Source organism: Anser brachyrhynchus (assembly GCF_964034855.1).
Source record: "Anser brachyrhynchus genome assembly, chromosome: 4".
NCBI classification, from domain to species: Eukaryota; Metazoa; Chordata; class Aves; order Anseriformes; family Anatidae; genus Anser; species Anser brachyrhynchus.
In genome coordinates this window covers 10,675,701-10,703,285 of record NC_137698.1, presented here as the reverse complement: position 1 = coordinate 10,703,285, position 27,585 = coordinate 10,675,701, and the positions used below count along the sequence as shown (strand labels likewise).

Sequence of the window (27,585 nt, the reverse complement as noted above, 5' to 3'; positions counted from 1 at the left end):
TCATATAGATTTACAAACTTTTTAAAAATTATTTAATTTATATACACATTATATGCACAACCTAGGTTTATAAAGCAGTTATTTATTAATTAATACTCACAGTACATACCTGGGAGCCAGCTTAAAATTAATATGCTCGAAATTAATATGCTCACCACCTTAATAAGTCTCCTTGCCCATCTCAACGGTTACTACAATTTGTCCCAAGACTTTGTAGGACAGCATGGAGAGAGTAATAATTGCCTTCCAAGTCTTCCTTCTGATTACTAAAAGCAGTGCTTAAATGGCACAACATCTCCATGAATGAATTTCAATGGCAGACAAAGCAATGTGCCAGCCCCTTTAGAGCACTGGCATATCCATGTGGGAATACAGATATATCAGTCCCCATGAAATAGAAGGAAGAGTAGGGGGATCAATGGACACTTCTTTAAATTATTCCCCAGTCTCATCATTTTATTAAAATGTTAAAAAAAAATCTAAGGTGAAACCCAAAACCTAGGGCTGTGAATGTGTATGTGTCTTTAAACAACTGTGAATCCACCTGTGCTTGCATTGTCAGGTACAGGTTGTAGCCAAGTGAGCTGGGACAGAGTATTGGGTGGTTTCAGTGGGACAACCTGTGATATGAAGCTGCTGAATTTGAATCTTGGTTCTGGTGTTTTGCAACTAGAATTATTTTTATTCATGATGAGGGTTTTCCTCTGTCAGTCCTCAGTAGACTTTTTGAAAAGAATTTATGGAGTGTCAATTACAGGCAGCTTGGTTAAGCACCATTTGTTTAAGATTTTCTTTCAGTCCTTAGCAGTATCCAATTAGTATTAGAAGGTGTTTATCTTCCATCAGTTAACCATGGCTTTCTTGACATGCGATCTGTACTAGAATTTAGCAAAATCTGTAACTGAAACTACTGACAAATTTTACAATTTTAATGAAACTGCTTGGAAAGGTGGGATAATGTGGGAACTTTGCTGCCTGTACCAGTAGATTCAACTGCTGTTTCATTCTACGGCTTTGAACTTCACGTATTGCTGTGGCCTTTGATTTATATGTGACTTTAGAACAAAACTTTTTGTGTGCATCTATGTTTTAGTTCTGTGTTTTATTTTTAGACTTATTTTCTCTGTAATTGAAAGCTATGATGATGCACTAAGGAGAATGGTTACATAAAAGAGCCAACTTGCAGCAATTCCAGTGTTTCTCTTCTTTGAGCCAGCAGTCAGGCTGCACAGTATATAGCAATTTTGCTTTGAAACATAGGATTTCAGTTTATCATCTAATTATTAGTGATTTAGAACATAATTTAAATTAATTTGAAAATAATATTAATGATTTTTCACATAAATCAGCTGAATAACAGGAAAAATGATGCTATTTTTCATCATTAAATGGTTACTTAAGTTGTATTTGGTTTCTCAGTTTCATTAGTTATGCTGTTTAAACTACACTAGTAAAATACATGAACCAAAAGCCCTACGTATTACTTAAAAGATGGTTTCCTTAAAAAGAATACATAAAATGCTTAAGATAAGGTAGATACAAACTTAGTTCTTAGTAAATAGAATTGTTTAACTGAATTTATTTTTCCCTTGCTTGTCAGCTTAAAGGATACATGTCAAAACTTTTATGTTAATTTCCAAATTATCATTAAGTACTGCTCAGAAAATACATACATGATCTGTGCATGCACAGAATATACAATATGTAGAAGTAAACAGTTTATAGAATCATCTAGGCTGGAAAAGATCTTCAACATCATCAAATCCAACCATCAACCTGACATACCGAGTCCTATCTCTAAAGCATGTCCCTTATACTATGCATACAATACATACACACACAATAATATATGATATAAACAGATGATATACAGGCAATAATGATAACCAAAGCAGTCCCAATTCAATGAATTATTATTTTGTGGACATGTACTAGCATTTTTTTAAACAATACCTAGGCTAATATTTTCCTCTCTAAGAAACTGAAAAGGTCAGAACAAGAAAAGATTATTCAAAGATTCAGGAAACCAAGTAATATTTAAATCTTTAGTTTCTAATGAAGTTGTATTCTAAATACCAAAAACATGCTAGGGTCCCAGTTCTTTTAAATGTATCTCTTATTGTGAGTCCAGAAATTCAGTCCATCAGCTTCTTTCATTTTGCCTACTTCCTATGCAGAAGAGGGCATTGCAGTTAAAGATGTAAATGCTCCTTCCCTCCACAGTTAACAAGCTGGCTATTTACTGTTAAAGAAACATATATATAGAAAAAAATATAAAATAACAGCTGTTCCTTATATTATAATTTATTTTGTATCTCTTTTTATGGATGGCTTTTAGCAGTGATCTTATAAAGCTCAGAATCATAGAATGGTTTGGGTTGGAAGGGGCCCTACAGGTCATTTAATCCCAACCCCTCTGCCATGCACAGGGGTACCTTCCACTAGACCTGGTTGCTCAAAACACCATCCAACCTGGCCTAAAACACTTCCAGGGAGGGAGCATCCACAGCTTCTCTGGACAACCAGTTCCAATGCCTCACCAACCTCACAGTAAATAATTTCTTTCTAAGATCTAATCTAAATCTACCACTTTTTGCAGTTTAAAGCCACTATTCCTTGTCCTAACACTACACTCACTGACAAAGTGCTCCTACCCAACTTTCCTTTAGGCCCCCTTTAGGTACTGGAAGTCTGCTGTAAGGTCATCCTGGACCTTCTGTTCTCCAGGCTGAACAACCACAACTCCCTCAGCGTGTCCTCATCAGAGAGGTGTTCCACCTCTCTCTGATAACACCTTGGCAATTGGGTTTACTATTTAAATTAACCAATGTAACTTAAAAAAATGTGAATCCTATATTTTTCTAACGCGGGTAATTAAAACAATATGTAAAAATGACTGATTAAGATTGGTGGTTAACTGTATATCATTTGAAAGGTTGTATATGGGAGTTGTGAACAGTCTTGCTTCTGCTCAGGCCTTGCTGACAAAACTGATTTCAGAAGTCCCCTCCCTTTGCCTCCCATCCCTGCTCCCCCTGCCTTCAGTAGACCATTTTCAGGTGGAGGTTGTCTATTAATACTGAGACTAAAGAGGAAAAACATTTATCTGTTCCTTGTCTGGAATTTTAAGATAAATGTTGGATGGCTTTTCTCACAGCAATTCAATTGAGATTCCTCTTCAGTGACTGCAAAAATGTTAAGCATCTCACTCCATGTGTTCATAACCTAATGCAATGTATTGGTTCAGATACTTGATGACAACAACAACAACAACAAATTTTTGGTGACAGTGGTGGAATTTGTTACCACAGCTTGTAATACTCCAATAACGGACAATAATATCAACTGAAATGTTATATTCACAGAAGACCAGTCTCTCTTTGCTGCAGTTCTAAACATAAAGCAAACAAGTGTTAGAGTGAAATCTGCAAAAGTATGTGCTGTGATCAGCTTAGTTTAGAGTTTTCAGAACTAGGTTGAAGGGGTCCGTCAGTATTGCCATGAAGTTTTCAAGTTGTTTGTCATCGTTTCATGTGTTTTGATATCATTTTCATTCGTTCTCTTTTTTTTCTTCTATCTGTCCCTCATCATGTCTTGTGTTCTTGATTACAGTGTGTGTAATCATTACCACTGTGTGAAGGAAATTCCCTACATCACCAGGTACAGTGCCACATTTCTCTGGAAACATGTATGTGTGTTTTCAAACCTGTTCTGTGTTGTCCATTGTCATAGCAAGATTCCTTTAGATTAACATCTTTTCTGCTTCTTTTCTTTTGTCATTAGATATGAATTAGATTCATACAGGAAGCTTTTTCTCTTTTTCTTTTTTCTTTTTTTTTTAACATTTTATCTAATGCTCTGGAACAAAGACTTTCTGTCTTTCCTATTGGCTTAGAAGGCAATACTCTACAGGTTTATTATTATTCTTAGGTTGTGGCCTCAATCCCATAATATTTTGAGTGGATTAACATCTGCTATGGAGTTTCATTTTGAAGAACCCCTGAACTGCATTGCTTAGATTTTATTGTGTTTGTGAACAGTATATCTTAATGTGCTTGATGCTCAGTTGTAGTTTCCACCCCTGCAATGGTAAACACCAATGGATAAACATGTACTTTCATTGTTCCTTATTGTTCTAGCTCTATGTATCCAAACCATAATTCATCAATATTGATGTCGCCTTCAGAAACACGTTATGCACAGACTGGTTTATGGCTAGCTGATTTTCTTTTGGTTTTGAGAAAGTAGCAAGAACCTAAAGCTGCTCGCTTAGATGCATATTTTTCTAATTTCCTAATACATTTCTGAACATCACTGGCTTGTAGGTTGATTAGTCCATATACTTTTACACTTTGGATTTGGCAGAATAAAATTTCATCAAAGAGCTATTGAAAATAAACTACTGTTGGTAATGGTGGAAAACTATGTCTTGCAACTTCTTTTTCAGAAAAATAAGTGTGAATGTGAGTTCATAAGCTTATGCACTTTTATACATACACGTGTTAAACATTAATAATGTATTTCTATGCATTATTCTTCACACGAATGTCCCCTTTAAATGCAAGTTACCAATTCTGGAGCTGATGAAAATGAATATAATTCAGCTGATTCTGATGATGACACATCTCATTCACCATTTGAGATGCCAGTCTCTTCTATTTAAGGTTTGTTTTGAAACAATTTACAGTCCTGATAACTCCGTAAGCTGCAGTGTACCTAGAAATATAATTGTTTAGAATGAGAAAAAAAAAATCATGAAAAAAAAAGTTTCTTCTGTGTGACCACTTCTAGGCTCTTCAGTTGTTGCAGTGTCTCTGCAACAACCGTTGAACAGCATAAGCATTTTCACTAATGAAAACATAATTAATTTTCTGCATAAGCTGTTCTTTTGCTAAAGGAGGTGTTTTGTCTTTCCCCTCAACTTTAGACTGTAAAATGATGTCAGATATTATTCAAAAAAAGGAAGTGGCAAAACTTCTTTTTAAAATAATACTTTGGAAAGCTGGATTAATATGCACAAAATTTTCTTGTGTTGAGTGCTAACATTTGAACTTGCTAAGATGATCTCCATACCTTGTTCACAAGTTTACACAGAGGCGTTCAGGGTGTATATTAACATAAATAAGATGTGGTCCTAAATAGTTGCAAGCTGTGGCTTCGTAGCATGCCATCTCCAAGGTATATTACTGAGAGGTCAAACCTAAACGAACTATCATTTCTTCCCTGTTATGTTCCAACCTGTATAATTATATTACCTTAATGGATTTTCCCTACTTATTAGCAAAGTAAAAGATGAGGGATATAAAATTAGATATTAATTGCGTCAATTAAGCCAACGTAAAAGGATCATGGCTCAGTTACGGTAATCACGTGGGGTTATAGCTTTGTTATGTTACCTACTGTAGAATTATATTTTGTAAAAGCACAAATGGAATTTGATTTAAAATAATTAAAAATCGATTTGTTTTGAACAGTGAGCTTCTTAGAGAAGAAAGAACTGGAAACATTGATATAACTGGACATAGATTTAATGGGTGGACTAATAGTTGAATGACTAAGTAACCCCACTGGTAGTCTTGCTTGGTGTTTTTGCAGTGTTCTTGGATTCAAATTAATAGAGACAATTTTGCATTATAAACACTATTTGAGTAACGCATCTACACAGTATATCCTACTTAAACCAAGATTTAAATCTGCTTCTGAATTTATACATTCCACTTTTACTAGGTTTTTGCAGTCTCAAGATCACTCTTGAAGTTCAAGCTCCTGCCTTTTTGATTTATGAGGACTATATAATTCCAGCAGCTTTTTTGGTGTAACCTTTAGTCTGTTGGTCAAAGTTCAGTAAATTTTAGGCATTGAGAGTCATTTGGAAAGTGAAGATATATGATAATTGAGGGGAAGAAGGGGATCTAAATGAAATACATAGGCCTGTAGTTTGCTTCTGGGAACAGTCTGAAAACATACAGAACCTTTGTTTGCAAAGGTGCTAATAAAACCTACCAAAAATGTTGCCTATTTTCTGCACTGTATGTTGTGAACTAGGCAATTCACACAGAATCATGATTATTCTGTATTGATGGTGAATTTGCAGAGAGTTTGAAAATGAAAAATTTTATTTATTTATTGTTACTTAAAATCCATCCCTGATTATTTAATCATTCTTTGATTACTTTAGTTAGTATTATATTATTTATCACAAATATCCCTTAACTGAATTCATAGAATAGGCTAATTAGATATTAGCACTTTTTGTATGTAATAATTAAATGAGGATATGCAAGCGGTAGTATTTGTCAATGTGACTGAACTTTGTTTTCTGTTTATTTTCACTTTCAAATACTTTTTCTTCAATCACATCTTGGCACATCCAACATTTGAGTTACCTCACTGAGATTATATGGATATGAGTATTAGCATATAATTACTTTTTGTTTTTATCAGTGCTTCTTTTATTTGATTTTTAAGACATGTAGGAAATACATATATTTTCATGAAACCAAAATGCCATATAGTTAATATTATTCTTTTTCATTAAACACTGTATTGCTCATATTTCAGGTTATATACACATGTTATCCCATGATGAAATTGTGAGTTTACAACATATTTTTCTCTCAAATCATTAAAAGTCTGACAGACCAAACCCAGGCCCCCAAAGACTTAAGTTAAAGGAAATATCTCTAGTTTCACTCATGAAACAACTAAAAATCTATACACGTGTAATTTTGTGCAAAACCAAGAAATGAAATCTATTTGTATTTTTATTTTATAAAGAAAAATACCGAGGTTTCAGTGAAAATGTGCTTGTGGGCAAACTTGAAATGCACTGGGAATATGAATGCTTAATGGAATTAAACAGACACTGAATCACAGCGATGTCCTCTATTAACAAGTATCATCTTTTAAAAAGATTAATTTTTGTAACTCAGAGAACCAATCCCTTTTGTTTCAGATTTTAACTGAACAATTCACTTCTGGCACGGTACTGTAACGGACAAATGCCAGAGGATAAAAGCAAAGGGCAGTGTGTTTCTGTAAACCTAAACAATAGATAAATGATATTCAAAGTCAATTTAAATGTCACTCTTGTTGTTTTCAAGTCTAATCCAGGTCCCTTGGAGGTCTTAATTGGTGTTTGTCAGCACAGACTGGGCAGAGAAATGTGTCCCCATTTGCTCAGTATACACTGCTTCCATGCACTGCTGCAGTTAGGTTGGATGAACTTGGTGCAGCTTTTGACTCTGTTCCTTTTTCCTACAGTTTTAATTTCAAGCAATTGATTAAATGAGGGTAAATTTCTTATGGCTCAATATATTCCTGTAAGCCTTTGATAATTGGAATAATCACTTTATTTCTATTTCCACTTGTCTGAGCTACATAAGAGGATGCTACAATAGATTGAGGCATTGAATTTTTCTTCTTTCCAGCCATGTCTGTCATGCAATATAACTGCAAATCAAAGCAAGATAGCCTACCAATTACTAGTTCCAAAACTTGCCTTTGCCACAAAAATTTTTATGCATATTGCTAATTAGCCATTGATATTTTTTTCCACTGGAGGACAGCAGTTCCATATGTGTGATACCCCCCAGTGGTCTTAAAGTATGGGCAAAGATGTCTGCATTCAAGGCCCCAGGTCTCCTGTTCCTCAGTGGGACATTCTGGCTTTCAGTAATAATTAACATTTTAAGACAATAGTGCCACTAGTATTTGTGATAATGGTCTGTAATTTCAAGTAATTTCCTGAAGGAGGCAGGATCAAGATAAATAAAGCTTTATTCAGGGAGAGTGCAAGACCTTTCATGTTCACTGCTCACAGTGTTCACAGAGTGCTGATGGGCCTTTGAAACTGGCTGCAGTTGCGGGTTCCCAATTTCCTGTTGATTTAAAGATGCATCAAGGCACAAAGCCTTGCCTTTTGCTGTTTCTCATATAACCTCCATTTCTGATGTTTCCAGTGTTTTGTTGACACCACTCTGACATTCTAATTGTCAATATAAATGCTGCTTAGGAGCGCATGAAAAGCTTTCTCCTGAAGTTGTTTGCTTGTATCTCTGTGGTTCAGAGGTGGTTTTCAAATCACCTGATTTTTCAAAATGACAATTCTCTCTTATTAGATTAGAGAAACTTATCTTAATGTCTTCTATTCATTATCTTAAACATATTTTTGTTTGTTTGTTTACAGATATTTAATCCTGAAAAATGTGTACTTTAACTAGCTTGACTAACCAAGACTTCTTTTTTTCTTAAACTATGTTAATGCATATTTCTAAAACAGAAGGAAATAGTACACATAGATAGTAACATAATAGTACATATTAGGGGGACACATGTCTGCTCAGACATATAGCACTTGCTTCAAATATATAAGAAGTTGGTGAGAAATATATGAGACATCAAACTTTTAATTGCAATCAAATGAGTTTGTCAGTAGCTGAGGAAAAAATATACCGAAATTAACTGAGGAATATGATTGAGAGCAAGTACTATGCAGAGAAAGTTATTACTGGTAATCCAAGTAACCACTATAGAATGAAAAGAGTTTGTAATCATCAGAAACACAAAGATGCGATTAAACTGTGGCTATAAGTATGTTGAGGGGGATTTTATGTAGTATCGAGGATCAGAACACCCATACTGTTATTCAAACTTTTATTCTCTCCCCCCGTAGCGTGAATTACCTCCTTTAGCAGGCCATTTATTAAGCACTCTTTTAAGTAATAAATAAGGAATCCAGGTGCCTGATTAAGAGGTATGGATTTTTCTCCAGGGCCAAGCATTTGAAAATGAATTGCTGCCTTGTCCATCATTTACTTGCCTGAATTCTTGTTAGCGTCTAACTTGAAGGCAGGTGCAGAATGGGATACAGGAGGCAAAACAGGAAGAGGAAGAAAGAATGGAAGCAAAATTAATTCTAAGATTGGGGACTCTTAAATGATATTTGTAAGTAAAATTATCTTGTGTAGCACTCTTGAAGAACATTGTTTTTGCAACAAAACATTTTATTGCATCATACTATGGTACATTACTCAGTAGCAGATAAGTGCCAGGGCGCTATGATGACAATATTTGAGAAAAGGGTTATCACAGTACTCTTCAGTACTTTATAAATTCAGTATTTTATAAAAAAATAAAAATAAAAATAAAAATAAAAATAAAATCACATTGTTTCTTTGAATTTAAAATGCATATATGCAGATCATAAAGATGATATTTATATACTAACTTAAGAAAATCCAGCTTTATAGAAACTTCAGCAGCATGTTTAGAGGTCAATGATTTTAGTTACTGTCAAGGAAATCACTGTAAGCAGGAAGGAAAAACTGTAAAAGTTGAGAAGAGAGTGAAGCAATAGATGAAAGAAAGAAAGAATTTGAGCTCACAATTTCACATTTTATTCAAAATGTTGGAGTCCCAGGAATCATAGCCTGGGTGATTTAGAACATTCATATTAAAGAGTAAAATACAGCATGTAACCTGAATCTATGATAACGTTATCTTCCATAATAATGGTAAGCTTTCAGTTTTTTGTTTTTTTTTTTTTTTTTATATATATATATCCATTGCAGGATGAACAGAAACCAGGAGTTAATATCACTAATCCGAAGAAAAAGAGATGTGCCATTTAAATAATTCTACAGATTATTTTAACCCTTCAGTTGAGCATCTTATTATAGGAGTAACAGTGCTCTGCATTCTCTGGCCAGTGGAGGAAGTTTTGAATATGAAGAGTATTATGTACATAACCTTTCAAAAGAAGATATAAGCAGGGGTAAATTTCTACAATTGTCAATGATAAATGCATAACCCTGTCATTTACCCTAGTAGAAAATGTTAGTCAGAAGGCTTATTCATTTTGATATAAAAAAGATGCTGTTGCACTGTCAAACATGCCCATACAATGCTTTATGGAATCATTTTTCATACTTGTTTTGTATTTCATAGAAGCAGCACAAATTGAATGGGTTCATTTTTTTAAATAAATTTGAAGTTTATTTTTAATCAATAGCACATCAGGGATTTAGTTAACAGAACAGCTGTACCATAAATTGCAAAACTCAGTTCTCTCAACTCAGGAAGAGAGAAATTTTGACATTCCTGAAGATGTAGATGAACACTCAAAGGACAGAAAGATGGGAGACTTGTTAATCCAGTTTCATGGCCAGTCACAAAAACAGCATTTTTTTTACATCATCAGGTGGAAGAAAAAAAAAGAAAAAAAAAAAGTATTCCTTTAATTTGTGTATACAAACATAGAGTAAGATAGTACCAAGTACCACAGAGGTATTTGATTTAGACAAAATGACAGTCAGCTCTAAACAAGACTTTAGCCAAGCTACCAGTATTAAAATAGACTGAATAAGACTGAAATAGGAATGTTGTGACAGTACTGTAGGTATAACTACGCCATACAAATCTGTCTATGTAGGTTTAGTAGTTAGCGCCAGTTGAGTTTTCTTATCAGAGCTGTAATTCAGCCTATTGGGGGGTATAATTTTAAAGATTTACTGAACTGTGGTGATTTAAAATGAAAGCTGTAAATTTATGGGACGCTGTCATGTATTGACTGCACTGACAGTGGCTACTTGTTTCAAATATTCAGCAACTGTTTAAGCTGTTCAGTCAACCAAGTTCTTCAGAAAACTCAAGTGTCTATTGATGCAGTTTTCAACTACAATAACAAGTAGGAACCAGAAATAAAAAATAAATGAATATATAGCTTTTAGAGGCAAGAAATGAAGATTTTGTTGTGAGGATTACTGGGGAAGCTTCATCTGTGTTTTAACTGGCAAATATGTCAAAATGCCCAACAAAAAATGAATAAATAAAATGCAGTGCATGAGTTAAGCACCTTGCTTGAAATTAGTCTTGATGGCAACACAGTGAAGACCTCAGGAAGCAATTCTGTAACCATATAAAGTTGTTTATGGGTCTGTAATTAGGCAGCAATCAGTCAGTGCTTGACATTTTAGCACTTCAACCAGCTGCAATTCAAAAGTAACAACTTCAACCACAAATCCCTCATTAAACTTCCAGTAAAAAAACATTACTGACTGTTATGATTGTGAGCATGCATTTTATTTTAAATCATAATCAGAAAAGTAATTGTAGGTCATTTTATTAATATGCACATTTCTTCTATCCATTTCAAAAGTTTTTAGCTCAGGTATGATACAAATTAAGTAGGATGAGGTAATGGAGCTCTCTCCTCAGAAATAGTGTATAGTTCTGTGCCAGCTAAAATCTTTAGCTTCAATTATAAAGAAAAATTAAGATGTGCTGTGGAGTGAAACTACAATGGTGAAAGATTAATTAGCTAATATTTGTGAAACTGAAGATAAATCAGGCTACGCAGTTTGTGTGTTAAGTATTACTGCAACAGAGTTGCTGAATGCAATGTTGAGAGTGGATTGGAGGGTTGAATTTCTTCCTGATTCACACACACTTCACCTGAAATCTTCTGTATCATGATGTCTTTGTGTCTAGGCAAGTAAACATGCATAATAAGCTCCCTGGCACAAGTAGATCAATACTATTCAATTAGTTTAGCCCACACTTGTTTCACAGTCTATTAGTGCCTCTACATGTCTCATCACACTAAGTCCTTTGGGGGAAACTAAATGGTGAATCATTCTTCATCTGCACTTCCTTGTCTCTGGGAGATGTAAAACTGAGCGCTTTGGGGACAGAAGCAACCAGTGAAGGAAAATTCCTTAAGTAAAGTGGCTGAAGCCTGGATAAACATCCCTGCCCAAACAGATTCTGAACTGTCATCTTCTATATAGACAGAAAACTGTAGGGGTGTGTGTCGACCTCTTAGTATCCGATCACAGTTATATCAAGTAAAGTGCCAATGGAGTATAATCTAGCTGTTTGACTTGAATAATCTTGACAGATTAATTTAACATGGCAAGCCTCAGGTGGGTTCAAGCATTGCTTGACCTTAACTGGCACAAAGCATGCGTAACAACATTTTTTTACTACATAGTTAAAAATACCTTTTCTTCTGCATCGTGCATTCCAACTAAAATATAGTCATGGACTCAAGTGTTTACCAAGTTTTTGTTACAACGTGGTCTGAAAGTCCTCATGGTTATTAAGAACAGTCACAGGGCTACAGCCTATCTGTCCAGAAGCTGAGAGTCAAACATTTAGAAAGGAACTTGCAGGTAGCACCAAGTTTACACAAGCTTGAAAGAAAGAAAAGGAAAGAAAGAAATGTTATGCTAGATTATTTCTGGAAGACACTTTGTCAGTCGCATCTTGTCATTTTCATTTAGTAAGTCATGCAAAAAAATCTAGTCCTCCTTTTTGGCCATCTCTGGGCTAATCAGGCTGAATTTGAAAGAAGCTTAATTTCCCCATCTCATTCAATGCTAGTCCTGTAACATCACCGTCTTTATGAGATTTATCATACCAGCGACTTCCTACAGATGACCCTGAAATTTTAGTGCTTTCTGATACTTTGGCAAATCTACTTCATTGCTCATCAGCTACAAACACGTTTCTCTCTCTTTTTCAGAACTGAGAGGTTGCCTTTTCTGCCTATCTTTAGTTACTTTGTAAAAATAAGGTTTGATTAAATAATAATAACAATAATAGCTGGGGAAAAAAAAAAAAAAAAAGACAAGGCAGTCTGAAGCTGGAGGCTCTGTCCAGTAAGGACATGTAAGGAATGTATTGTAACAAAGATTTAGACTGCTTGTTCTCTACTATGTACATACGTTCATACCACTTAGCATACGGTAGGAAGTATGTTTGCACATTTCTTGATGAGGCTCAAACTCTGCTCCTAAACTTACCATTTGCATTTTGATAAAAAATGCCACTACCCAGTGAAGTAAGAGGAACTGCAACTAGGCAGTTCCTGGATAGCACCATTCCTCTGATGGTGCCTTGCTGAGAGTACCATTCTTCAAAGTTCCTCAAGCCAAGGCTTGCATCTTCTGTGCAAGACCAGCAGAGCCCAGCTGCAGTTGTAGTGACACACTGCAGTTGTAGTGTGTAATGTAAACTAGGACACTTGTGAATATTTCAGCTAGTTTTCTGTTGATTTCAGAAAAGGAAGTTCCAGGTTGTCGCATGATAAACAATGGAGACCTGTGATTTATTTACTATTTATACACACTGAGTTTGTCATAAATGGCAGTGCAAACAAAAAGTATCGTGTCACCATAAAATTTTCTTAAGTTTATTACAATTAAACCATGGCAGCAGTGTATCTTTTCCTTAAGGAGGAATTACTCAAATTTTAGTTTCTATCTCACTTAGCTTCTTTAGAGGTATGCAGTGCTGCCACACTCAGATATGATGGAGCTATATTGAGCTCTTTTTGTGGAGCAGCTTGAAGAGTTATATTTTAATTCTGCTGCTGTAAGGCCTGGAAATGCTTTCAAGGGTAGCTGGATTTAATATGCTGAACATGAGTTATATTCTTTGATTTTTACATTCAAGCAGCTCTGGTTCTGATGTATGGTAAAAAGGAGCCATTTATCTGCTCTTTAATTAATAGTCAGATGGATGGTGTTTTCTGATGGTATGGGAGGACTTGTTCCTCCTCTCTGATAGTAAAAACACCACAGGATAGTTTAAGGATAAATGTATGATTAGGGAAATTCTGTTTTTGTCACTGCAGAGAGGAAGCAGAGTTATTTTCCTGCTGGAGAGTAAGCCTTTCTGTCTTTGCAGTGCTGTGTCATTTCACTTGAGAAATTCTCTGATATTCCAAATGTACATTTGTTCTTTCTGCAGTGGATCTGTAACTGGAAATATCAGGCAAGCTTAGGTGTGGAAAGAGATTTTTCTCATTCTAAAGCATTGTGTGTGAAACTTTTAGCATGTTTGACTCTTGTTTCTGGAACCCCAAAGGAGAGACCTTTTCCAAGATTTCAGAAATATTAAGACAAGTTAGTCTCCCTAATTTTGTTTCTAAATATGTGTACTAACTTAATTCCAAATAAATATTTCTGGAGTTCCCACTAGCATATTGGTAAAGATACTATTTTGAGTTTTCCTCTGTAATTTCATCATCATAATTTTACTATAATCATAACACTATGAAGAATATTTCTCATCCTTGTCTTGATTTTCCCATGGATTTACAACTATGTTGTGGTAATAATGCATGGTCACAAAGTGGACCAATAGGTTCTCTTACCTACAATTTTTAATACTTGATTTGTATTTACAGATTTTATCTGTTGATTTATTTTCAAGAGATGCAATGCTGCAGAAATGTAGTTGGATATCTATTTTTTTCTCTGAAGTTTTTTGGATTTTCCACCCAAGATATTTTGGAACAAAGAATTCTCTTTTGAATATCTTTATTTATCATTGGGAACTTGTACCCTGTTGAAAGAAGAACCTGATATTTTTTTTCTTAAGTTCTTCTATCTTGTCATTTAGTCTAAGGTTAGGCAATTTTCTGATAGTAAATAGCAACCATCATCACAGTAATGCTTCTGCTGAATATCCACAGACAAGATCTGAGCTCTTAAATGTTTTTGCATGTTTTTCTTCATTGAACTTCTGAGTGGAAAGATATTTTGCTGCTGTTACCTGTTTTACAGTCTCCGATAGCACAGACAAATAGCAATTGCCTGGAAAGAAGTCGCTTCTTTTCAACACTTCTCAAAACCACATTTATTATCCTTGTCACCATTACTGCATGCTGGCTTTTCTTCTGGGTTAAATACAGTTGGATTCTGTATTGATCTAAAGCCACAGTGCATACACTGCTGCTCTACATAGTGATGACTTTGTAAAGTGTTGTTTTAATGCAGTTATTCTGAACTACTCTTTTATTTCACAATAGATTTAAAAGTGCATTTAGATTTATCACATTGCCCATTTGCACAGCCTAGAGCCCAGGCTCCCCATATGGCTCTGATGGATAGCTGAAGTGGCAACCGGCAGCCCTGCAGGTTGAAGTTGCATGATGAGATGTGCCTGGTGTGCAGGGAGGTGGTCTGTTAAATGCTGATGGCATCTGCCAAGCAAAGAAGGTGGCAGATGAGAAGGGGCTACCCAAGTCTTACTCACTTGTAAACTCTCTGGAGATTTGGCAGGCTTCGTTTCCATCCCTTACCATCACAGCACAAGAGCAAAATGTTTTCTCCACATCAGATATTCTCTTTATTTCTATTGTATCCCAGCCCAATTCATGCTTGCTGTATTCCCTTTCTCACAAAATCTGAGTGACATTATATGAGAAATACTTCAGCCTCTGTTAAATCTTAATGAGAAGCAAAACCATCTTGAATTAACCAGGTCTCGCTATATCAATATTTTAACTATGTAATTTATAACTATATGTAAAAGGAGGCTTGTAATTCAGGGGATTACCCACTATTGTATAAGGAGGGGTGGGAGTGCGGGGGGAAATCTCATTATAACATTTTAATTCCTTTCAAGGTTTTCTAAAATTGAGTTCTCCCTTGATTATACTCATGATCAGAAGGATTTTTATATTTTTATTTTATTGCTGTTTCATCTCCAACCTTTGTAGAAAAGCCCTCTGGACCAGTGGAATGAAACTAGGAGAAAACAGTAGTTTGTTCCTGAAATTAAGGGCCAAATTGTCATGCTACTGTGTCTCTCTACAAGGAAGTAGGAGTAAAGGCTCCCTTGGTCCTTGTGATTACTTTGAACGGTGGAACTTGCTTCTGTATCTTCTACTAATTAAGAAGTATTTATAACATCATAATGCTGATACTAATCATTTCATCACTTGTGCTTTGGAGGATCATGACTAAACTCTTTTGAAGTACATTTTCTTGTCTCCTCTCTAGCCCTTGCTCATAAATTGTGACAAAATAATAATAATAACAACAACAACAACAATACAGTAACCACAAAGCAATTCAATTTATATGGTGTTTGCAGCCGTAAGTTATATCGTGAGTATGTAATAAAACTTTTGAAATGTTGCATACTTATGTGTATTTCAAGCTTTTCTTTATTGTATGCTTTCCTAGTGTTTGCAACATTTTGGAAAATATATTCTCACTCTAACAAAATTTCTCCAAAATTTTCACTAGTGTTACTGAAAGACCTCTTTAGTGAAAATGCCAAATGACACATCTGTGCCCAGAATTTTATAATCTGAGATATTCCAAGTCTAGGATTGATTACAGCCATGCTATCAAAATCTGATGAACTTGGAAAGTAGGAAAACAAAGTCTGTGCATTTTGTTCTCAGAAAATGTCAGCTTCATGTGCCGTTCAGCACGCATTTATTGGGTTTACAGGGTACCAAAAGAAAAGTAAGCATTTCAAAGGTTGAAAAAATTAGTTCCTTTCCTGGTTACTTTTCATCCAGTTACTCCCCAATATCACGTGTGGTTTTAGACCCAAGAGCTGTTAATTCAGAGTGGCTTCAGAAAGCAGCATTAGGAGGCTGCATCTCTTCAGCAGTGTACCAGTGCTTCCAAACAATAAATAACTTATGTTACTTATGTCACTGCTTATTTATACTAGCTTATTTATTATGTCACTATTTATGACAGTTGTCGTGACAGCTTTGGCTATCTTTTGGCTTTCACCTCTGTGATGTGATGAGCACAAACTGGAACACAAGAGGTTCTGTCTAAACAGCAGGTAGCACTTCTTTTCTGTGTGGGCAATGAAGCACTGGCACAGGTTGCCCAGAAAGGTTGTGGAGTCTGACCCCTTGAAGATCTTCAAAAGCTGCTTGGACAAGGTCCTGGGCAACCTGCTCTGGGTGTCCCACTTGAGCAGGAGGGTTGGACCACATTACCCCCAGAGGTTCCTTCCAACCTCAGCCATCCTGTGATTCTGTGATTCTTTGATTAACATGCTTTTAATCATATAAGAATAATAAAAGCAAAGTAGTCCTGTGAAGGCAGAAATTTTACTCTCTCTCACAAAAAAAAAAAAAAAAAAAAAAAAAAGCTTATTTTTCACACCAACCCAGGCAGAAGTTCTGAGGTGTCTACGGGATTGGCTTTCCACAGTCTGCAGGCCTGCTGGGAACAGGTACAGCCTGTGAAATGCTTCTTGAAAATCAAGCTCCCTGAGTAACTCTCAATCTGTATCAGCAATACAGTAGACAGAAGTCTCGCAAAATATTCTGAAAAACTTTGAAGACTTTTTGCATTCAGTTTTCAATTTCCCCGCAACCTTATTAAAAAAAAAAAGAAAAAGAAAAAAGGAAAAGTAGTTCACAAGTACAGTCTTTATCAAGCAGCATCTGCAATGAGAGGTAGGAATCATTACTTTTGTGTACAGCATTTAAAAAAAAAAGTGTATTTCTTTGAAAATCTTTTCCTGTTTAAGTATTGCAATTCAGATCAGCTATTTACAAAGGAGAAGTGTGATCTGAGCTCAGGACAGAAAGCTTTAATCCTGCTTCTGGGGAAGCTTTCTCTCCATGGTAAATAAAAAGAATTTATATGAATAGATTTTTCAGAGGGGGTATGTGGAACTGTATGCCTCTTTTTTTGTCTCTGAAAGAGCCGTGATTAGATGTAGTAGGCATGAACAGTAAACAGTCATGTACACTGGCATAACAAAAGCACAGTGTAAGACTCAGGTTTCTGGTCCCAGGGACTCCATGAACCATTTTCCAGCTTTAGTTCACAAGGTATTGTTACTCCTGCATTATTTCATTCTTGCTTTTTAACAGAATAAACCTGTAAAATTTCATGAGCAGCTGAATGCATTAGTTCTATTAGCTGGGATCACAACTTTTCCAAGCCACTTCTCAGAGTTTGCAAAATCTCTTTTAGGGCCAACTTACTTCTTCCACTCCTATGTTAAATAACTAAAGAGCAATTTGCTTTTCCATTCTTTATCTTTCTCAACTGAAAACACATCAAGAAAATAAAACTATTAAAAATGACATCCAAGAATGAGCTGGTTTTATTTATTTATTTAGACATAGATAGGTAGATAGATTGTAAAGGAGTTGTGGGTCTGAAAATGTTCCACATTATCATGCTGCAGTTGTTGTAATGATTATTTTAGGAGTTAATGTTGTCTTGTGGTCTACCAAATGCATTTGTATCATGGAATTTGATTATTTTGATTATTTGAACTGTCTTGTTGCAACACACCTGTTTCTCCGTTATCAACCTATCCATTTTGTAGGACTCTTGTTACCTTATATAATTACAAATTCACTGTTCAGTGAGTAAGTATTAACAGTATTACTAATGAATTTCTTTTTATGAGCTGAAAACCTGATGTGTTGCCAGCTAGTATATTAGAATCATTTATAAGACAATTGACTATCTGACAGTGATACTCTATAGTATTGGCTGGTCATATCAATAAAGGTAAACCTTGCCTCCAATTGAAAAGGCTGCCATTCATAGTGTAATTAATTTTTTACTGTTTGCATTCTCTATACAGTCCCACAGCTTCTCTTAGAGCTTCTATTAGAAAAATAAGATCAATTACTTAGTATAAGTGCTCTTATTTTTAATGCGAGAATACTAATCTGTGAATTTTACAGGGTGACAACTGTACTGTAGTATCTTGGCTCTCTGTTAGTTGAACTAATAAACGTACGTGTGCTCATTTTGTTAGACCAAGTTTATTGATGTAATGAAATAATGTTTTACCAGTGAATGGAACTCTTCAGCTCGATTAAATCTTACTGTGAAAATGAGGTGGATTTCTTTTATCAAACAGGTTATTTTAAGGTGAATTTAATGTCTTTTTTATTAATACCTTTTGCATAGAATTATTTTCCTTGTTGCTCAAAGCCCCATCCAACTTGGTCTTAAACACTTCTAGGGAAAGGAGCATCCACAACTTCTCCCTCACCACCCTTACAATAAAAAATTTCTTCCTAAGATCTAATCTAAATCTACTTTTTTTTTTTTTTTTTTTTAGTTTAAAGCCATTACTCCTTGTCCTATCACTACACTCCCCAGTAAAGATGGCATACTATAATTCTTAGGTTTGCTAGGTATTTTGCACAGGCAGTAATACATACCAGTTCTTGAAGAACTGCAACTAATAAATCAGATTTACCATTACACTTTAGTGGTTATGTTGAAAGCAGTTCAAAGCACATGGTACAGCTGCACACTGTAGCAGAGAAGAAAGCATCTCTGGCATGGTGGGTGGTACGTGATAAAGCAGTGGGTTTGGCTGCCCTCTCTGGTCCACTGAAGAGCAAAGGCTTAGCTTGTACAGCTGAAGTAATATCAGCATAAGGTTTCCGTGGTGGCTCTGAATTACCACAGATGGATGTAACCATTGGCACTTTGTAAGGAAATGCTACCAAAGGTCCAGCTGCTTCCTGTAGGAGACCTGCCATCTGGAGCTTTAAGAGTGATCCCTTTGATAGACATCTCTGGCAGTGAATGATTTGCCGCATGTAATTTTTTTCTTCTTCTTCTTATTCCCCTGAAATTTTAGAGGATTTGCTACAGTAAATTTTGAGAAATGTTAAGAGAATTCTCTCCTCTCTGGGTTGACTTCCACTCCTCTCTGAGTGGAAGAAGTTGTCTGGTTAATTGTTTGGAATTCAGCCGTAAATAACTGAATTTCAAAATTAGAAATTTTGGACTGAGGGTCATATGGGACTCTTTTACTCCTGATTTGCTTTTGGACTTTGCTTTACACTTTTGCATCTTTGTATTGTCTTGGCTACCAAACTGGAACTTATTCAGATAAGGATGGCTCCTTGCCATGACTTACACAAGTCCTACCACAACAGTACTCCGGTCTTGCTTGAGATGTATATGTACTACTTTCATTCACAGAATCTTTCTGTAAGAGTCAGCTGTTTCTTTTCACATTGGTATCAAGGAGTTTACAAATCTTGCACTGAAGAAATAATGCTAACTTAAATTTAAAGCTTTATTTTGCATGGCTTTCATTTCATACATAGAACTCATTCTTTGTAGTACAGCAAAATAATAAATAATTGCTGCAGTTAATTAAAGTAGAAGTACGATTGGATTCTTCCATTCTTTGGAAAAGCTATTTATTTTGTACAAACTTCAAAACAAGAAAGATAATTTATTTTTATATAAGGTGTACATGTGTTATTAGGAAACAAAAGAAGAAACCATCACAACCTTGCATTCCTCTTTTAGAGCTTCAAACTATAAACTGCCTCATACTTTTTGGTGATATGGGGGCCTGGCATAGGAAAAGAGAAAGTGGATGTTTATAGACAATGACTTATTAAGGAAACAACTGGTGTCACAGGAGGGAAGCTGTGCCATGCCGAAATACAGGAAGTGTTTTTGAAAATGCTATTTGTAGCTAGTTTGTGAAGGGTTTTTTTTGGAAAAAAAAAAAATACTGCGTGTCTTAAAGGTCCTTTCAATACGTGGTCTGATGTGACATATCCAAAATACCACTTCATGGGTATTTCTCCTGAATTTCAGACCGGCTAGATCTATCTGCCTGTGTCAGAATAGGGCCTGAAGCTGCTTTTGCCCAAAGCTACCTTCAGTGATATATATAGTGTCAAATATCAGCATTATGCCTTTGGCTATGGTTATTGCAGTTTAATACACTACCAACACCTGTTACCCACCACTCTCCTCCCCCTGTGGCAGGGTTAGTAACACCACAGCAGGAGCAGCAGACAGAAATGCATGCCTAGCTTGCGGTTCCCCCTCCAATTAGTCATTTTTGTTCTAATACAGACTGGGAGCTGCAATCATTAAACCCAAGGCACACATTTATTCCTGCTGCCTCTGCTCTGTCTGCAGTCTTTTTTGACAACAGTGACAAGCTGGGCGAGTGCAGTCAGGAAGGCGTATTTGTAGCTGTGTGATGCGTTCTGGAGGAGCCAACATTCGCATGCCTTGCTTTCTTACTTTTGTTAACAAAAGAAGTTACTAAGCCATTAGCATATGATATTCTTGAAGAATCAGAAAGAAATGGCTTCACTAAGGGCAAACCATGCCTAACAAATTTGGTGGCCTTCTACAATAGGATTACAGCTTTGGTGGGTAAGGGAAGAGCAACTGACATCTGCCTGGATTTCTGGAAAGTATTTGACACTGTCCCACACAACATTCTTGTCTCCGAAGAGGAGAGGCATGAATGGGACAGATGGACCACTCAATGGATAAAGAACTGGCTAAATGCTCACATTTAAGGTGGGCCTGTGTGAACTTCATGAAGTTCAACAAGGCCAAGTGAGGGTGCTGCATATGGGTAGGTGCAATCCCAAATACGAATGCAGGCTTGATGACAATTAGATAGAGAGAAGCCCTGCAGAGAAAGATTTGGAGCTACTGGTGGATGAGAAGCTCGATGTGATCCAGCAGTGTGTGCTTGCAGTCCAGGAAGCTAACCGTATCCTGGTCTGCATCAAAAGAAGCATGGCCAGCATGTCAAAGGAGGCAATTCTCCCCCTCTCCTTTGCTCTCCTGAGACTTCACCTGAAGTACTGAGTTCAGCTCTGGGGCCCCCAGCATAAGAAAGATATAGATATGTTGGAGCGAGTCCAGAGGTTGATCAGAGGGCCAGAGCACCTACCCTATGAATACAGCCTGAGAAAGTTTGGGTTATTCAGCCTGGAGAAGAGAAGGCTCTAGAGAGACCTTATAGTGGCCTTCCAGTATCTAAAGGGGACCTATAGAAAAGTTGGGGAAGGACTCTTTTTTGGTAGGGGGTTGGAAATAGATAGAGTTTAAGGTCCCTTCCAATTTAAACCATTCTATGATTTTGTGAAAAGCAGAAGTAGAAATTTGTATGGTTGCCTATGAAAGTCTGGGGGCTGTTGGAGCATATTTGGGAACTACCCCTCTATGGTTGCCCAAGGTCTGTCCTGGGCACCGCATCTTGACTACTCTCAGAGGCATGATATTGGGTTACCACAATTTTTCCTAATTTCTTCTGTGTTCTGTTGGTCATAAGAAGCAGGAAGGAAACATGGAAAGTCTGTATGATGGAAACAATCTACAATGGAAATTAAAAAGGGGTAGGAAACAATTTGAATTCACTGAGTAACAGAATGAAAACAGAGGTGATTGTATTTTTTTTTTTATTTTTTTTTCCAAATGATACCAAAATTAGTTCTTCAAAAGATGTGATGGTAGGCCAGTGATAATTTAATAGGATTAGTCCTGCAGAAGGTTAAATCAAATCAAACCAGAACTATGCACGTAGAAAGCTAGATGAGAAATATTACAGTTTCTGGATCTGTCAAAAAATAGCAAATAGTAAAAACACATTTCAGAACTGCAATATTTAATTCAGTCTGAAAACAATATTGTGTCTTTTAGAATACTAGCTTCCCATTTGCACTGTTAGAGAGTTTTGCAGACATTTGACTTATGGCTGGGATTTATCAATGAACTGGGTGGCTAACACCATAAAACAGATCTGGTTACAGATGTGGGCATACAGAAGAAATGTATACTTCTAAAATTTGAATAGCTGAAAAATAAGAAAATTGATTTGAGCTCAAAAATAACTTTCTCAAACAAATCCTTTAAGTCAGAAATTATCAGAGAGGTAGAATTAGGAATGAAAACTGGAACTTAAAACTAGTAACTTGCTTATATTATACTATCTGTTTTATATATATAATTTGTTAACTCTAGTTCACATATTTTCATTTCTTGTAGATTTGTTCTAGTAATAACTGCTTTATTCCATTACTGTAATTGCTTGATAGCAAATAGTCTTTTCCTTTTTATCAACTTGTTTTATCAGTTTTTCGTTTCTCTTTAGGCTGATACAGTGGAAGCAGTGTTCAAGATGCTAAGTAAAATAAATTAATAATAATAATAAAATTGCAGTACGCACCTCCTGTAAATAACTTGCTAGTGTTCTTTTCCCTCAGAATTACTAATAAAAAACAGGTTCTGTAATGTCTTTATAACACAATTTTTGGAGCATCTGTTTTCTTTTATGTGTACACCTCACACCTACCGTTTGCAAAACAGGCATTCTTCACTGTGTTATTTGTTGATGCTTAAAGGTTCAATGAATAATTCAGCCCCTTTACCCTTCTTGCTTTGCTGCACACCTATTGAGCTCTCAGAGCAGAGTCATATCAATAAATTCTGACTTGCTGTACAGCTCCAATTTCATGCTTGGCCTTTTTGAAGATACATACAAGCATAAATAAATAACTGAAAGAAAGGAAATATCTGTACAAATTGCTTTACCAAAACTCACATGTATGTAATAAGCCCTTCCCATCCTTCCTAAACTAAAATAGATTGATAAAAGGAGCCTATATATTTTCTTCAGGTAAACCCTTATGTACTACAACTGTGTTCACCAATGTGTGGGTGAGAGTTCAAAAATATAATGAAGTTGTATAGGACTGTAGATGCTATCTTTAAAGACCATGTGCACTGCACATGTACCTAAGCAAAGCATATATTTTGGTGAAAAATGGAACCATTCAGTTCCATGTGTGTATACTTACGATAATTGCAGTATGAGGCCTGTTATTGTCAAGTAGTTGGGCAGATGTCATGTAGTCATCCAAATGTGCTTCTAAGTGTCTCATGGTGACAAAATCTGAACAAACACATTACCTATGTCAACTGTTCTTGTAAGTTGTTAATTCACATTCTTTAGGTCACTCAGAGCTGTTTATGTACTGAATAACTGGAGGTTCAGCAGGGGAAACTTTTTTTTTTTAACCTTATTCTGTACGAAGAGTTACCCTCATTGGAAAACTGAGCACTGTTTTACTAAGCATGCTGTGAAAACTGGTTCATTCCTCAATGCAGTCAAGATAATCATTTCTAATCTTACACCAGAAAGCAAAAATTTCTTCTCAGATTCCAGAAGCATTTAGGAACCTCAGTGTCCTTGCAGTTAGTGGGATTTATCAGTCTAGGTTGAGTTCAAGTTTCATTCTTCTATGAAGGTGGATGAGAGGATTAACCACAGCCATTTGAAATTATTACAAATGGAAGGGTTCACTGTCCTCAGTGAATAATAAGGCATATTCAACATCATGCTACCTAACCTTGCCTTAATTAGGAGTGATGTTTTGCAGTGGTTGAATAAGTGAGGGATATACTTGTACAGTGGAAAAGATTATTTAAGAACTTATTACCTCTGGGCTTGCTTGCTATTCTTTTTTTTTTTTTTTTTTTTTTTTTTTCAAGGAAGCAATCATTTGGACTCTTCTGAAGCTGAAATTCTCTTGGAATTTAAATAAAATTATTTCTGGTTTTGCTCAGTTACCAGCTTATCAGACAAATGTTGTAAAGTTTGAGTTGTTCAAGAGAAAAAGAAAATATCCCTTTTAAAAGTGCTCTTCATGAAAAATAAATTTTAACATTGATTGAAGAGAAAATCTGATAAAGCACTCAAAGTATAAATTAAAATCACGTTGGTTTTCTTTTTTCTATATATAATGAAATGAAAAGGGATTTGATTCTTCTAAATAAACAAAACCTCTAGTTACGAATGACGAGCTGACTATAATGTCCGTAGATTTTTGAGAAGCCATGGTTGTTGTTGTTTTTGTTTGTTTTTGTCTGAGTGCTGCCATCCAACTTTTGTTGCTAAATTATTTGCTAGACCTCAAGGTGTATTTAAATATAAATTTATGTTCCCCCTCTTCCATGTAAAAAAATATTATTCACAAAAGTTGTAGGAAAAATCTTTGCTAAACCACAATTAAAATTGAAATGCTAGCAGAGAACCGTCTCCCAGTATGCCCCGGGAGATCTAATTTCTTAGGGTTTTTCTAATTGGAAATACTCATGCAGGGTAAGATAAAGTACGAAGCTATAAGTGTGAAGCTTATTTGTTTATTTAGTATATTAATTCACAAATTTAGATGCACTCATTTAGAAATAAAATGCATTTGATGTGCCTGAACATGGCTGAATGCTTCAGTTTGCCGGCTGTATTTTCACTGAGAGCTTCACTTCTCCACACTGTGTGTGTCATATGTATTGCAGTGGATAATTAAATTACTATTAGATAAAAAAAGAATAGGAATATGTAAAAAATGGGAACATGGCACTATGAGGTGTCATGTAAGCATGTCTAACATTTTTTATTATTACTTAGATACTGTAGGCTAAAAATGGGAACAGCTATAGTCTTAGTTATTTTGCTCAGACACTTAGTATTGTCTAAATATTATACATCATCAAAGCTTGCTTGCTGCTTATCCTGACTATGCACTCATTTGTGGATGGCTATGCTGAGATACTCCTCTAGAGCTTTCCAAAGTGGAAGAGATATATTCCAGATAATGTTTCAAGAATGTTTAATTCTTCTGATTTTCTAGGTGTACCTAGCACATACTGTCAGGATGGCATAGTAGTATGCTTTCTTTTAAAGCGTATTTTAGAACAAAGTGGCTTTTTATACATCACTTACATTACCTAATTGTATTCTACTGTTCACGTCTCATCAAGCATGCAAGTTGTTGGGACAGCAATTCCAAATTTTAGCAGATGGAAGTCGCAATTTTTATAACTATAAATAGTTAATTCACTGTCATTCTTTATTCCTCCAGAGATAGAGGAAATCATAGGAAGCAAATTGATATAGTAATAAAAATATATTTGCAAGGTTTTTATACTGGCTGTTACTATTATATTTTTGTGTGATTGATCTTTTTAGCCATTTTTTATTTAATGACGTCAATGGAAGTATAATGAAATCTCTGTTCAGAGTTATTTAAAATGATTATCCTCTAAATAATACTGGCTTTTCAGGGAACAATATTATGATAATGATCTCCTCACTTCTTGTGAGTTGTGTACTGTTACTGACCTTAATGCACATCCTGAACATGGGTCAGTGAGAAATATTCCTGGAACAAAACTAAAACAAAAAGTGCATTATGGATATGGCAAGTCAGATGATTCTCTTCAGTGAGTACATGAATTCCATTTATATTCCTGTTTTTCACCTTGTTTCACTTTTTTTTTTCCCCCCTCTTTCTCTGAAGCTTTTTGTGTTTACAACATTTGTACGTTTAACTTCCATGTAATGCAATCATGCTTATGTGCTTTGAGTAACCTGGCTTTTCCCATACAGTTTACCTCTCTGCTGTGTTACCCACTATTGTGGTCGTTGATAGCCATACCTGTGCTGACTACAAAACACAGCTACTACAGGAGATGCACCTTTTTGTAACACAGTAATGTGGCATCCCTGTAACAGTGAGCATGCTTCCACAGAAAACCAAGAGCAGTGCTCAGTGCTGCATCTTCTACACTGTTAGCCCCAGAGCACACGTATAGCACTGTAGTTAAGAGGCATGTGGCATGGAAACGGTGGACGGCAAGAAGCTGTTTTCCATATGCAAATGAACTTTGAGCATATTATTTTCTTCCTAATTTAAGAATCTGAAATAGTTTTTCTGATCTGTGAGGAAGGCAATACATAATATATATATATGTGTATATATTCTCTTACCATCTCTGTAGTAAAATTAGAACAATTTACATTACATTCTCATTTCACTGTTCTTCAAAATGTGTTGCTTTTCTTAATTAGAGAGGTGAAGTCTTCTGTCACCAACAGCTCACATTCAGGTAGATGTAGCCAGCTTTCATTTGGTATTTTTGAATTTAGACTCAAAAGATGTGGTCCCTGTTTCCTTCTCTGGAATGCAGAACTTATTTGGTTTGACCTTGGTCAAAGATGTCCTCAAAACTGCACACAGAAGTTGTTAACCTTTAAAGTCTGTCCTTCAGTGCATCTTAAATAACTTTTCCCATTGTTAATACAAGGTGCTAATATAAGAAGCACTTAAATCATCTAAATTAAAATAGTTAACTATCAGAAGACAAAAAAGACTGTTTAGGTTTCAGGTGCTTAGGTTCCTTTACTTGTATCTCACACATGAGAATTTTCTCTTCGTTATACCTTCTATCACTGCAGTTGGTAACCAGAGTAAATAACAGATTTGAAAGAGGTAGTTAAGAAATGACACTTAGTAAATAATGTGTCATCATGAACAGTGGAAAAAACAACACTTCTGAAGTAAGTGATACAGAACAGCATGTTTCAAAATTAGTATCATTCCTGAACACTGTTCCCATGGACAGCATGAATTACCAGCTCGTGGTAGCAGCTTCATTCAAAACTGAAATGACTACAGTGGCAGGTCCATATATCCTCACATATTTTAAGGTGTGTATTTGTCAACAAGCTGTTACTTCTGTTCCCATTACAATAGTTTATTTTTGGCCTTCATACCAATCTTTGATGGGACTTTATTGTTATTAAGCAAGTAAAGGCATCAGCTGAGTCAGTAAAGCATCTCTTATCCACAACAAATTTTCAAGCACTCATCAGAATTCTGCTAAAACAGGAGATTGTCTCTAAACTAGTATGTTTTACACAGCAAAACAGATACAGCAAATTTAAGGTTTACTCAATGATTTACTGTAACAAGTGGGCAGCTTGTAAGTGGGAAGAAGGGTATGAATCTGATAAATTGATGAGAAATCTCTGTATAACAGAGTACAAGAGCCAATTAGGACTGCCATTAGACCATTTGTGTATTGCTTTATATTAAAAAACTTCTTAGAAAGGAAAGATACGTAAAAGCATATATTGCTGTCTACCACCTTTAGTGGGCTTGCTAAGGGTAAATGTTATCAGGAAACAGATACACGCACTAAGGATCAAATCTGT

General features: G+C 35.6%; 1 protein-coding gene across 8 annotated transcripts in view; it reads left to right on the top strand.

The window, feature by feature from the left end:
- The window catches only part of CCSER1 (coiled-coil serine rich protein 1), a 735,108-nt gene that overhangs the window by 645,242 nt on the left and 62,281 nt on the right, over positions 1–27,585 (top strand). Inside the window, exons 11-12 of one of the 8 annotated variants that reach the window (XM_080589528.1) lie at positions 3,613–3,660; positions 3,931–9,103. The exons of 6 other annotated variants lie outside the window; for them this stretch is intronic. In XM_080589528.1, coding sequence (XP_080445654.1) covers positions 3,613–3,621 — 9 coding nt within the window. In that variant the 3' untranslated portion in view covers positions 3,622–3,660; positions 3,931–9,103. Of the gene's footprint in view, positions 1–3,612; positions 9,104–27,585 lie in introns of those variants that run through there. One more of the 8 variants, XM_080589534.1, reaches the window with a different exon arrangement.